The sequence below is a fragment of the Zootoca vivipara genome, chromosome 2 (genome assembly GCF_963506605.1).
Source record: "Zootoca vivipara chromosome 2, rZooViv1.1, whole genome shotgun sequence".
Classification (NCBI taxonomy): domain Eukaryota; kingdom Metazoa; phylum Chordata; class Lepidosauria; order Squamata; family Lacertidae; genus Zootoca; species Zootoca vivipara.
The window spans coordinates 84,562,348-84,576,584 of record NC_083277.1 but is presented as its reverse complement, the minus strand read 5'-3'; the positions used below and the strand labels follow the sequence as shown (position 1 = coordinate 84,576,584).

At 44.8% G+C, this 14,237-nt stretch overlaps 1 protein-coding gene across 2 annotated transcripts in view; it reads right to left on the bottom strand.

The window, feature by feature from the left end:
* Nucleotides 1-14,237, bottom strand: part of DNAH9 (dynein axonemal heavy chain 9) — a 196,784-nt gene that overhangs the window by 132,021 nt on the left and 50,526 nt on the right. For both annotated transcript variants that reach the window (XM_035104728.2, XM_060271783.1), the window contains exons 30-36: nucleotides 10,305-10,443; nucleotides 9,493-9,780; nucleotides 8,709-8,919; nucleotides 6,640-6,767; nucleotides 5,881-5,989; nucleotides 5,410-5,557; nucleotides 1,665-1,839 (exon numbers count right to left, since the gene is read on the bottom strand). In XM_035104728.2, coding sequence (XP_034960619.2) covers nucleotides 1,665-1,839; nucleotides 5,410-5,557; nucleotides 5,881-5,989; nucleotides 6,640-6,767; nucleotides 8,709-8,919; nucleotides 9,493-9,780; nucleotides 10,305-10,443 — 1,198 coding nt within the window. The remainder of the gene's footprint in view (nucleotides 1-1,664; nucleotides 1,840-5,409; nucleotides 5,558-5,880; nucleotides 5,990-6,639; nucleotides 6,768-8,708; nucleotides 8,920-9,492; nucleotides 9,781-10,304; nucleotides 10,444-14,237) is intronic.

Sequence of the window (14,237 nt, the reverse complement as noted above, 5' to 3'; positions counted from 1 at the left end):
ACCATAAAAACTGATCAACTCAGAATAATGCAAGCATAAGAGTAAGTCATGGGTTATTGTAATGAGTTGTCATTTGTTTATCTATAACTAGGCAGAGGCATGCAAGACAGCAATAATCAAGTACATCAAATAAAAAGAATCAAGGCATCTTGTCTCATCTTTGAGACAGGAGCCTGAGACATAGAAAATAGGTGTTGGGAAAATGCAGTTCCCTCCTGAAGAAGTGTTAAAATCCGTTTCCACCAAACAAACTCTGGAGGAACTGAAACACCAATCATTACTGTCATCAAAAATTGAGAACATGAATACTGAAATGAGGAATGGGCCCTAGGCTTGCATTAATGATATGAAATACTAAACTAATGACTAAATAACAGAGGTGAAAAACAGGATTATATAAATAATTGGATAATGAGGCTGATTTAAATACAGAATAATCAGAGAGAGAGAGAGAGAAACCCTTCTATCTTCCTCCTGCCAGTCAAAAATTGTGAAGAATGAGTTCTGCTCTTCCCCTGTGCCTAAGGGGAGACTGTTTATGAAGGCAGGAAAATCAAAAGCAGAGAGTTTCAGAGCCCTTTTAATAAAAAAAACATCTCATAGATCCTACCTCATTCTCAGAGCAGAGATATGCCTAGTCCTGGCTTCAAAGTGTATGCCATCTGAAACCATGCTGTCTGGTTACTATACTTTACTAGAACCCATCATTTCATGCTGGGAATGAGTGATTGGACTGGCAGGGAAGGGAATGGGAATGGGAATGGCTTCCTCGAAGAGATGCAAACACATCAAAAAGTGGAGTAAACCTCAGTCTGGAGGGCATCCCCTCTCAGATAAAAGTTATGGGCAGTTTTCCTCTAGGGCACATATTTGCACACTAGAGTCCCTTGGCTCTGATATATAACAAAAACCAACTTTTAAATACCTGAATGCGAAAGCTGGATAAATTCTAGAATAGTGATGGCTATTCAGTACCTCCAATGAAGTGGCATATAATGTCCCATCTCTGTTATTTGGAAGATGGGGAGAAAGAAGCATGAGCAATAACTCACTCCAGCCAGGCTGCCTCAACAACAGTATTTCAGGATCTTCCTTACGTAGAAGGTCTTGACAAGGACACCTGCCCATAGCTGCCAAGTTATCCCTTTTTTTAAGGGATTTTCCCTTATGCTGAATAGGCTTCCTCGCGAGAAAAGGGAAAACTTGGCAGCTATGCACCTGCCTCCCTAAGAGAATTTAGCAGAAGTAGAACAACTGCCCGTTTTTTGTTATACTGCAGTTAGCAACTGTGAGTGTACAATATGATTGTAAGTTCAGAGCTACCACCAAGTCTCATTTAAATTTGGAGGTTTCTGCTAAAAGGGGGGGGGCTGAGGAAGCTTACATGGAACTAAAGGTTTCAATAATCCTAGCCCTCTTTTTTGAGGGATGTTCCTGCCACTGAGTGGAGGCTTCTCAACTCCATCTCATCCCACCTCCCAGTAAGGGTCACCATTCACCTCTGGGGTTCCTCCAACAAGCAACTGATCACCAGTCACCACATCTGATCCTATCCTCTGGCCCATCCATTTTGGGGGTGAAGCGCAGGTTTGCAGTCAGTTGCTAGATGTAAATGTGAAGATGTATTAAATCAGTACTGCTGTGAGGAGGACATATCTTCTTACCTGGTCTTGGAACATAGACCCACCAAAGGCCCAGATAGCAGCAAATACAAAATACAGTTCGTAGAGTTCTTTGGGGCAATCCGGAGGAGTGTTTTCCTTGGTGAGGAGGCATTCAAGGAGGTAACACAACATCTGAACCATGCTCTGCTCAGGAACTGGAATAATCTTCTTAAATCTACAATGGGGGAATTGAAAACTTATGAAGTTTAATTGGATTTAGCATGACTGCCATTTAACAATATGAGGAGATAGGCGTATAAATCCTCTTTCCGAACATTAACATTTTAAAACTTTCATTGTGTATATCTTTCTTATCCACTGCTACAGAGAGCTATAAAATACCATCAGCACGCAGCCAAGTAATAACTGTAATCATAAGTTTGAGCCATTCTAAAACTTTGATCCTCTTGGAAGAAGTGAAATGGAAACCTTGCTAAGGGCACTGATTTGCCACAAATGCAATGAGTTCAGAAGTGGTCAAATAACAGCGTAATAAAATAATCCCTTTCATCTCATATTTTACATGGGTTTAGGCTACATTTACAGATGTGTGAAGCCGGATGAGACCTGCAGTTTGCTAAAAAGTAATTATAGTTATTGGAACAGCCGGCTGTACAAAATCAAGTACAACCATCGGCTGCCCATCCTGAAATATCTCCATGTGAAGCATACACAAGGCATCAAGCGGCCCTTGCCCCCTCTGCCTACACTATTTGTGGCTATAATACAGCCTTACTGACTGTAGCAGTGAAATGTACTCGGAGTCGAGAGTGAATTTCATGCTCTTTATTCAGCTCATAGTCATCAAGGAGAAGAGAAGAAGAATGGCTCTTTTCCCCAAACCATCTGCTTATATACATTATTTACACAATGGGCCTTGCATGATTGGCTACTTCAGGGCTACACCTGTGGGCCAATTATATTGTGGATTGACTTCTGCCTGCAGCCTGATTGGCTGCTCCTACAGGCCAATCAGGTAGCAGATTCACTTCTGCCAGCCGCCTGATTGGCTGCTCCAGCAGGCCAATCAGGTTGCGGATTCACTTCCACCTGGAGTTGGATTGGGTAGCTCCCGCTGATTCTGAATCCTATTGTTCTAGGATTCAGCTCAGTACATAACAAGCAGTTAGAAAACGTGGGGGGGGGGAGAGAAGCAAAAGAAAAGCAAGTTGTTACTCATTCACCTAAGAGTGGGGTGGGGGAGCCTTTCTGCCATGTGATATTTTTCTGCATAGATAGGCCCTCCGTCTGCAGCCAGGTGGCGGCATATGAGGGGTGGGCAACCCTATGGTTTCTTGAGAGCCGCTTGCCTTCAGGATCAAGCTGCCAGGGGCCATTTACAAGCAATAAATGGGACAGCAGTCCAATTGTGGGCAGCGCCAGGGTCAAAAGTGGATGGGTCCACCCTTTTTCTTTCTCTTTCCAGCACCATGTCCCCTTCTTGCCACCAGCATGAAATTAAACCAAGAGTCACACACCTTCCTCACACACAGGAACCTTCACGTGCACTAGACAATACACTATTTTGGTATTACTATGCCAACTGAATCCCACCTTGATCTGTTCTGCAGATTTTATACACATTTGGTGGGAATGTTAAAGAAATTAATTTGGGCCAAGGCCTTGAATCTAATGTCCTACTCAGAGTAGACTCGCTTAAATTAAAAGACATGACTAACTGGGGCCCACTGATTTCAATGGGTCTACTATGAACAGGACACACTATAATTAAAGTGATAGAAGGAATCAAGTTATGCATACTTGATTAATAGATCCAGCCATCCCATCATTAGGAAGGCTTGGTGACTAAATTTAAGCAAAAAAAACACAATGTAGGCAGTATGTAAGTTTCTGCTCAAAAATTAGAGACAAAATTTATCAGAAACAGCTTTTATCAGTAGAGGATTGAAGGAGAAGTATAGGATAGTATAGGATAATATATTATAAGAAAATATGGCAAGGATATGCAACAAAAATAGATTCATTAGGTTGTTAGTACTGGAACCAGGGAACAAATTATCAAAGGTCCTGTTGAAAAGAGGTATTGGAAATAATTTAAAGGATAAACATGAGAATAAGACAAACCTTACTGCAATAGCGTAATCATTATAATAGTTAAAAGATAACTGAAGATTTATTTTATCTTTTTTGCTAATGCCTCTGCAGATACTAATTAAAAAGTGGATTCTGTGTACAGTGGTGCATGCAAGCACTCATCTCCTCCCTCCTCCTTTTTTATATAATTTATTTATAATTTTCATTTATATACATTTCAATAGCTTAACAATAGTTCTAACATTTCAAACCTTGACTTTCTTCCTCCTCTTTCTGCGGTTCCTTAAAATTATTTTATCATTTCCTGCATTTTCTAAATTAACTTATTCTTTAATTCATCTATTTTGATTATATATTCTTTTGAAACTGCAGGTTATTACAGTAATCCTGACAATGTCTTTATCTGTTTACAATTTGTTTGTAGATATTCAGTAAACCATTTCCATTCTTTTATATAAAAAAGTTTGTTATCTTGATTTCTTATTCTTCCGGTAAGTTTCACCATTTCTGCATAATCCGTATGTTTTTGTATATATTCATTTCTCATTGGGACTTCTTCTTCTTTCCATTTTTTGGGGCAAGTAACATTCTTGCAGCTGTAGTTGCATACATAAATAAATTTCTATACTGTTTGGGTAGTTCTACAGCTATAATTGCTAAGAAAAAAAGCTTCTGGTTGTTTTTTTTTTAACAAATGTTATCCTGTTCCTTCTCCTCTCCAATGCTTATTTATGAGGGAGCCAATGACTTTTTTTTTTTACTCTCTTTCTTGGTAAAGGTAAAGGACCCCTGACAGTTAAGTCCAGTCGCGAACGACTCTGGGGTTGTGGCGCTCATCTCGCTCTATAGGCCGAGGGAGCCAGTGTTTGTCCGCAGACAGCTTCTGGGTCATGTGGCCAGCATGACTAAGCCGCTTCTGGTGAACCAGAGCAGCACACGGAAACACCGTTTACCTTCCCGCCGGAGCGGTACCTATTTATCTACTTGCACTTGATGTGCTTTTGAACTGCTAGGTGGGCAGGAGCTGGGACCAAGCAACGGGAGCTCACCCTTTCACGGGGATTCGAACCGCCGACCTTCTGATTGGCGAGCCCAAGGCTCAGTGGTTTAGACCACAGCGCCACCCACGTCTGTTACATTCCAGAAGACCGTTCGACTTCCAAAACGTTCGACAACCAAGGCACGGCTTCCGATTGATTGCAAGGGCTTCTTGCACTCAAGTGGAAGCCACGTCAGACATTTGGGTTCCGAAAAACGTTCAAAAACCGGAGCATTTACTTCTGGGTATTTGGCATTTAGGAGCCGAAACATTCAAAAACGGAGCCATTCAAGAACCAAGGTTTGACTGTACTAGGTGTCACTGTAGTACCTCTACACAGCAAACAACCTTAGGGACACACCTAACAGAAAATTATTATTTACTTATGACACTTGTACTCTGCTTTTCCACCACAAAAGCCTTAGAGCAGCTTATATGATACAAAGAGACATCCTTTGAGGGCAGCCATTCTTCATTCATCTTCTGTGACTGGAAGAAGCTCTCAAGTCCCACAGGTATGATGCTGAACTTCTTTTAATACAAAACAAGAAACCAGTTGGGGAAGCTAACATGTAGTACTTAGGACAAATAGTCATAAATGCACGTGCAGTAAGCAAACCTGTGTGAATTGTTCAGTGTGGTCGACTGTACCTGGTTCTAAGAGTGTCCAAACAAACTGGCAGATACTTGTCAAACAAAATGGTCAGGTTAGCTCGCTCTGACTGGATTTCTCGTCTGTCAATCCAGCTACTCACGGGTGGATTCCAGCCCAGATCAGCTGGATTGATGTAAAGGATCCCTAGGAATGTGAAATTTCAGAAGTCAGCAAGAGAGTTACCCAGTTTTTCCACATCTAAGTTATAGGTAGTTGAAAGATAATAATAATCTCGTATGATTATGCAGCGACACAGCAACTGGATCCTTGGACAAGGTGTCTGCCATCACTAGCATGGCAGCCATGTTAGCTGGGGCTGATGAGGATTGTAGTCCAAAACATCTGGAAGGCAGCTGGTTGGCTACCCTGGCTCCCTTCATGAATCTTAGGCCAAAGCTAACCCCCATTCACTTTCTACCATGCCAAAATGAAATGCCACCCTCTTCCTCTCCCTTGCCACCATCTACCTGCTCTAGAGACAGTGGCAGGAGTGGCAGTCCGCAGGTGACTGATTTCAAACAGCAGCCTCATGGTGGGATTGAGAGGAATCCTTTCATTGCTTGCTAGTGTCAGCACCTGCAAAAGGATAGATCCCATCAGGTTGGGGACACAAAGAGCACTGTGATCTGCAGAGACTTCTCAGAAGCATACTGATTGTATACAACCCAGGACAATACCTTCCCTGAAACACCCAAACTCTTTATATGGAGTTGCAAAGGTTTCCTCTAATTTTCTCCCAACTGCTCATTTATTTAAAGCATGAGAATAATGCCACTTACATAAAACCCTGTTGATACTATGTCAAAAAACAACAGAGGGCTTGCTTGCTGCTCCTGCTCCTGCCAACATCCCAGGAAGGAAGTGTGCATTCTTTATTAAAGGCCCTTTCTGTTTCTGGAAACAATCTTTTGATAACTCACAAAAGGCGTAGGGCACCCACCAATACTCTATCCTGGATAAACTTCCCAAATTGCACTCAACTAGGTGCAGGAACCAAATGTGGGGATTGCACAAATACCAAGCGGTAACATTTTCTGGATATAGTTTTTGTTGTTGTTGTTCCTGAAACTGCAAGGTTCCCACCCTCAGATTCTTGAAACAAAAGGAGTTGTGAAGGTTTTTCTATAGTAGTTTGGTCCTATGGTTTACATCCGTGTGCCTTTTGGCAAAGGATAGATTGTTCTATGTACTCAAGATTAGTCGTTGCCCTCGGACTTGTGTCTTACCTTATTATCATCCATGACAGTATTAAGAGACTCAATCCACATCGGATCAATATCACCATCCAGCACAATCCATTTGGGGCCATCATGTATAATATTAGCCAGGTCTCGCATAATTGATGAGAACAATCCTAAAGAGATCACAGGCACTGAGTGGGATTCTCAGAGGACTCTGCACACTCCCTTTAATAACATACGAGTGTTTTTGTTGCTGTCGTTAATTCAGCTTGCATACGAACAAGCAAAGCGAAATCTAGATGCAGTTGGTTAAATTTGATAATTACGAAAACAACAGGGTATGAATAGAATCTCCTTCAGGAGATAATGCATAAGCATGATCAAATAATCTCATTGAAAATAATCCCAGACCACTTAATACTGCTGAGAATGGTTAAGGCCAGAGAAGAAGAAGCAACAGCAACAACAAAAAGGGGGAGGAAAAACTGTGATTATGAAAAGCATTTGACTATGACTTTGCTGTTCTCCCTCTCCCCCTCAAGATGACACCATCTTCAAAGAAAGAACATAACCACAGCAAAAGTTTCAGAAGTTTAGATGACAAAGAAGACATAGTACACAGTGGGCTGCCTTTTCCCTTTGTCCAATATAATTTCCCTGCAATTTCCCTTGTAAATGCAGGTACAAACGAAAGGGAGCTAAGGTGTGTCTGTCCAGATGTGGCTGAACTACAGCTACCAGTCCCAGCCAGTATGGCAAGTAATCAAAGATTATGGGATTTGTAGTACCTCTGTTTTAAACAGTTAAAGGTAAATGTAAAGGGGCCCCTGACCATTAGGTCCAGTCGTGACCAACTCTGGGGTTGCGGCACTCATCTCGCATTATTGGCCGAGGGAGCCGGTGTACAGCTTCCAGGTCATGTGGCCAGCATGGTGAACCAGAGCAGCACACGGAAACGCCGTTTACCTTCCCGCTGTAGCGGTACCTATTTATCTACTTGCACTTTTGACGTGCTTTCAAACTGCTAGGCTGGCAGGAGCTGGGACAGAGCAACAGGAGCTCACCTCGTCGTGGGGATTCGAACCACCGACCTTCTGATCGGCAAGCCCTAGGTTCTGTGGTTTAACCCACAGCGCCACCCACGCCCCAGTTAGGTACTAACAAAAAGTTACAAACTTAGCATGTACTTGGTTCTGCTCTCATACTACAGTGTAAAAGCAAGCATACCATGCAATGTTAAACATACTGTATTTCCATGTCTACGGGTCCACATATTAAGTAGCTCAGCACCATAGCAAATTTCTTATTTCAGAGTATCTTGCAAATATTTCATATTTCCAAGATAACCCAATTGCCTTTTATGAGTATGAGGAACTATTATGTACATGGTGTTAGATTCCTCAATATTTTCATTGCTAATCACAGAAGTGAATGTAATACAATAGTACCGGTATATATATTCTCCTCCTAATCCACAGTTGAAAATCTGAGCCACACCCCAGCTCTCAGTCAGTCATGCCGCTGAGCTGCTTTTCACTCACACTTGTTAAAATAATTTATAATTATAAATTATTTTTAAAAAAAAACATGCCTTGCCTTCTTTCCAGGTCACAAAGGCCACCTTCTTGCAATAGTTACACTTCAGGGGGCCCAGGCACTGAAAGTGTGGAACCATACAATTCATTCCAAAGATTACATATCCAAAGATATTTTTCTTGCAAAAAAAAAGTTGAGTAATATGCAGGGGGGGTGCTTATGAAACACAAGGAAATTAAGAAAACAAAAGTGCCTCTGGAGAAGTCTGCAAGAAAGTTCAGATGAGAAAAGTACGCAAGAACAATAGCAGCCGTACTGCACAGCACACCAGAGAGAAACACGAGTTATTACTTTTCATGAAAGCCTCATCTATGAAAACAAAAAGCGCTAGAGACATGCAAGAGAAAACGCTGGAAAAGTTCTAACTTGTGATAAGAAAAATCCCATACCTGCAATGAACTCTCAGAGCACATATTCTAGATTAACTGTTTTTGGATTTTTATTTATTTTTAATTTATTGCAAGTTGCATGAAAAGTGTCTCTCTTCTGCGGTTTTGAAGATGTGAGAACACCCTTACCATCCTTCCACTCTCTTGTAGCAGGATTAATGATGCCAAAGAGTTCATCATTGGTAACCGCCTTCGGATTGAGGTCCGTCCAAACAGGCCGCCGCTTCATGATGTGATAGGTCTTGTTGAGAGATTTCAGCACCTGTGACTTGCCTGTACCTGCATTTCCCACCACAAAGACAGAGTGCCGAACTGCCAGGAGCTCTTCCAGCTGCACCACCTACACAAAAAAGCCAACAAGATAAAACCACCATGTTGTGGACAAAAGTACCCACGTCCCATTTTACTAACCATGACAGACTGCTCTCATAATGTAAATTCAGAACAATGTATATGGTTCTCAAGGACTGCAAAAGCTCCACAATAGGCCGCTCGTCATCCGAAGAAAAAAGAAAGGTCCCTTGCAATGTGATGCCTGAATGGCCACAAACCAAGAACAGGAAACAGGCAACAAATGATAAAACAGGTATGGGAAACCTGAGATCCTCCAGATGATGCTGCACTACATCTCCCATCAGCCCCAGCAAGCATAGCCAATGGCCAGGGATGATGGATGTTGTAGTACAGCAACACATGCAAAAGTGGCGAAAAGTGAAAAACCTGAACATGCAACAAAAATGCACCAGGGATGCCTTCATGCACACACACCCTTAGCTGGGTTCCTTTTTACAGTAGATAGAGGAGACTCTTTCACAGAAGCATAGAATTGCAGAATTGGAACAAAGATAAGTAAAGAAGATCCCAGAGGACTCCTGCAGCCTAAAGCTTGGGTAGATGAAAGCCGCAACCTTACTTTGAGCACAAAGTTGTCCTCTGGTTGCAACTTGAGTTCCAGCACAGCTTGCTTCACGAAAGATTCGAAACTGAGATCTCGCTTTCTTGGAACATCCAAAGCAGGAAAGAGGTCCCCAATCAGACCCATGAACACTGGCATGTCATCCGTCACAATCTTAGGGATGTTGAAGTCCCGAAGAGAGCGCATCAGCACCTGGTCTTCAGGGCGGTCTGGGTCTCCTCTCTTGAGAGATCCAGCAACAACCAGGACTGACTTAATTGCACGTAAGCCCCAGTCATAGTGATCCTAATGAGAGAGAGGAGGGGATAATGTATTTTTTACTTGGCCCACACATCAAACACTGGAAGTGTATCTGCAGATATCAGCATGTTATCAAAGGAACATAAATTAACTTTCCTCTAACTCTGATCCTCAGCTTCGTGCTGGAATGACTTGAAAGTACAGCCTCCCTAGGCAATAAGCAGTCAATACAGAACCAGCCAGGTGGAAGAAGTGAAGCAAGGAAGTGGAATCCCAAGGGGCCTGACCCAGAAATACTGAGAACCAGCGAGGTGCACAGAAGATCCCATGTTTAGGAACACCAGGACCCACACTAGCCCGCCACCACACCCCATGCATTTGGCATGGGAATGTAATCCCAGGCAGGAGCAAAATAATAACGGAGAGCAGCAGTTCACAAATGTATATTTGATTTTGAAAAGGGAAGAAAGATGTAGATGAGATGCATCATGGAGATGTTCACAAAAGTAAAACATGGCAATACTGTGTGATATCGGATCATAGAGAACAGCTAATGAAATGCAACTCACCTGCTTTGACAGCAGTTCTTTGCATAACTGGTAAAGGGTGATGAACTTCCTAGCTAACAGCCGGGCCTCTATGAATCCTTCTGCCACCAGCATAATTTCACAGATCAGCTCGAAGTCTGGCACAACCATTGCACAGGGCCTAGGAGAGAAACTCAGTGTATGTAACCAAGCCACGCAGGAAGGTGCCTTATACAAGGTCAGGCCTGTTGTGTATTGAGTCAAAGGATTTTATATCTGTATTATTATTGTCTGTATTTGCGTTAGGATAAAGTAACTGCCTTTTGGTTCCAGAGGGTACAGCTACTATTGGTTCATTTAAGCTGCTGTATTTGGATCCTCTGTCTTATTGGTTTCCTCCAAAAGGCAGCACTGTGATTGCTTGATATTGTTCCCTCCAAAATGTATCCCTTCCTAGCTAGTCCCCTGTCCCTATAAATGTAGCTTTCCTCTCCTCAGTCTTCAGTCTTGTTCACTTTAATAAAGAGCTGTTACTAGAGAACTGTCTCCAGCATGTTTTGTCAAGAGAGCTGAAATCACAAACCCCACGTCACAACAACTGGCGACGAAGGTGGGATCCGGAATGCTGAGGAGCGGTTAAACACAACCCTGCCTCAGAGTCCAGATTGCAGCTGAGAACAAGACTCACTGGCCAGCTGAGAAGACGACCCTGCCCGCTAGGACAATGGAGAGTCCAAGGGTATTGGAGCCCTTCCAGCCATCAGAGCCCCACACCTGGGAAGACTACGTCGAACGCTTCGAGTTCTTTGCAGTGGCTCAAGGGATCACCGATGCCAGCAAAAGAAGGGCCACATTCCTGAGCTACTGTGGGCCCGAGACCTTCAAGCTGGCCAAGGCATTACTTGCTCCAGCGAAGCTGAGTGAGACATCTCTCAAAGATATTCTTGCCTGCCTAACAAGCCACTTGGCGCCTACTGAGACCAAGATGGCCCGGCGGATGGAGTTCCATAAGAGGCAGCAGCATGCTGGGGAGTCTGTATCCACATTTCTGGCTGAACTCCGGAAGCTCGCTCAGCACTGCGGCTTCCAAAATCTGGAAGAGACTCTCCTGGATCGGTTTATTGGTGGTCTGAGCAGCAAGAAAGCCAGAAGACGCATCGTGGCTAAAGAAGAGGTTACCCTTGCTTCAGCCTTGAAAGAGGCCACCGCCACGGAGAATTATGAAAGAGAGGAGCTTGATGCCAGTCGCAAGGCCACTAAGCCACAGATAGAAGTTGCGCATGCCATGGACGAGCTAGAGGCTACTCCGAGCCAGAGCCCAGTCCGTGGGGTCGAGTTGGTACGTCAGGCCTGCACAGTGCACAAAGATCGCCGAGGCAGTTGCCCAGGTTGTGGCGGAAACCATGAGCGGAAGAGTTGTCGTTTCAGGGATGCTATGTGCCGGACGTGCGGAAAGACGGGTCACATCGCCAGGGTCTGTAGATCGGCGGCGTCGGGAGCAACAGGAGCATCTAGACTGGAGCATCGCAGACCGCCCACAGCAACTCGTTTTCTAAAGGACTGCCACTACGTAACGGAGATCAACGGGAGGGCCGTGCAGTTTCCAGCGCAAGGCAAGGCACACGTCAAGGTGAAGATTGAGGGTCAGCAGTGCGACATGGAGGTGGACTCCGGATCTGCATTCACCATCGTGTCGGACCAGACCGCGAAGACATTCTTCCCCAGGGGTAAGTTGCCCCCTCTGGAGCCCTTCCCGGCAACCTTGCAGTCGTACTCAGCAGGCCGCATCCATGTTATGGGAATGTGTGCCGTGAGAGTACAGTTCCGGGACAAACAGGCTGTACTCAAACTGGTGATTGCGAAGGGCAGTCGCCCCAGTCTCCTGGGCACTGACTGGTTCCCCGCCCTGGGACTGAGTATCTCAGGGCTTAATTCAATCCAAACCTGCCCTGAGATGAGCGAGGCATTATGCAAGGAATTTGCTGGTCTCTTTAATGGAAAACTGGGTTGTTATAAAGGGCCCCCAGTTGACTTCGAGTTGGACCCCGGTGTGGCTCCAATCCGACTCAAACCAAGGCGAGTGCCATTTGCACTGCAACCCAAGATCGAGGCAGAGCTGGATAAATTGGTCAAGCAGGGAGTTCTCTCACCCGTGGACTCTGCTAAGTGGGAGACTCCAATCGTCACACCCCTTAAAGCAAATGGGGAAGTCAGGATATGTGCAGATTACAAATGTACTATCAATAAGGCACTCAGGGGAAACTCATACCCCATTCCAGTCGTATCACATCTGTTGGCTAAACTGGCTGGGGGCAAGGTGTTCGCCAAAATTGACCTGGCACAAGCTTACCAACAGCTGCCAGTAACCCCACAATCAGCGGAAGCACAGACTATTGTCACACATAAAGGGGCGTTCAGAGTTAACAGATTACAGTTCGGAGTTTGTGTGGCCCCAGGGATTTTTCAAGGGCTCATGGAACGCCTGTTAAGAGGTCTGCCGGGGGTCTTGCCATTTTTTGATGATGTTTTGATTGCTGGAAAAGACCCACAGGAACTGGTTGCGCGTGTCCGTGCAGTGTTGCTCAAGTTCAAGGAGGTGGGGTTGCAACTGAAAAAAGAAAAATGCAGTTTTGGGGTGCCAACTGTGGATTTCTTGGGGTTTAAAATTGATGCATCAGGCATCCACCCCACAGATGCTAAGATTAAGGCCATCATCGAGGCACCACGACCACAGAACAAGACGGAGTTGCAGTCATTCCTGGGACTTATTAACTTTTATCATTCGTTCTTACCCCAGAAAGCTTCGGTAGCTGAACCATTACATAGACTATTGCAGAAAAAGATTGTGTGGCGATGGGGGCGGGAGCAGCAGAAGGCTTTTGACTCCTTGCGAGGAATGCTGAGTAGCGGGAGCGTCCTTGCTCATTATGATGAGTCAAAGCCGCTGGTCCTGGCATGTGATGCCTCTCAATACGGTCTGGGGGCTGTGCTGAGTCATAGGGAACCGGATGGGTCGGAAAAGCCCATCTCTTTCTATTCCCGTACGTTGTCGCCCACAGAGCGCAACTATGCTCAAATTGATAAAGAGGCGCTGGCTATTGTGTCCGGAATCAAAAGGTTCTATGATTATTTGTACGGTCGCCATTTCTCCATTGAAACGGACCACAAACCACTGTTAGGGTTGTTCAACCCAAACAAACAAACGCCACAAATTCTCTCCCCCAGAATGTTGCGTTGGTCAATATTCCTGAATGGGTTCCAGTACACCTTGACCCATGTGCCGGGGAAACAGTTGTGCCATGCTGATGCGCTGAGTCGATTGCCCCTTCCTGGCGGGAGCAATGAGGATCCTGCTCCGGCGGAGCACATTATGATGCTAGAAACACTTCCGGGGGCTCCTGTAACAGCTACAGATATAGCTGAGAAAACTAGGAAAGATGCTGTTCTCTCCCGTGTGCTCACTTGGGTGGGGAGGGGGTGGCCAGGTGGTCCGCATGAAGAAAAATTCAGGCCTTATGCGACAAGGCAGCACGAATTGTCCATGCATAAGGGTTGTCTCCTATGGGGAGATAGGGTGATAATCCCAGCACCACTGAGAAACAGGGTTCTTGAGACGCTTCACATGGGACACCCGGGAATGGTCAGGATGAAGTCGCTAGCCCGATGTTATGTGTGGTGGCCTGGAATGGACCAGAACATAGAACAATGGGTACGAACATGCAAGGCATGCCAAGAGGTGCGGCCAGAAGTGGCCAGAGCACCAGTCCACTGGTGGGAGCAGTCCAGGACTCCCTGGAGCCGGCTGCACATAGATTTTGCTGGGCCATTCCAAGGGAAGGTCTTTTTGGTTATCGTTGATGCATATTCCAAATGGTTAGAAGTGGCGATGGTCCCTAGCATGGCATCAGCTGCCGTAATCAAGGTGTTGAGGCAGCTGTTTGCTACCCACGGGTTACCTGAGACCATTGTATCAGA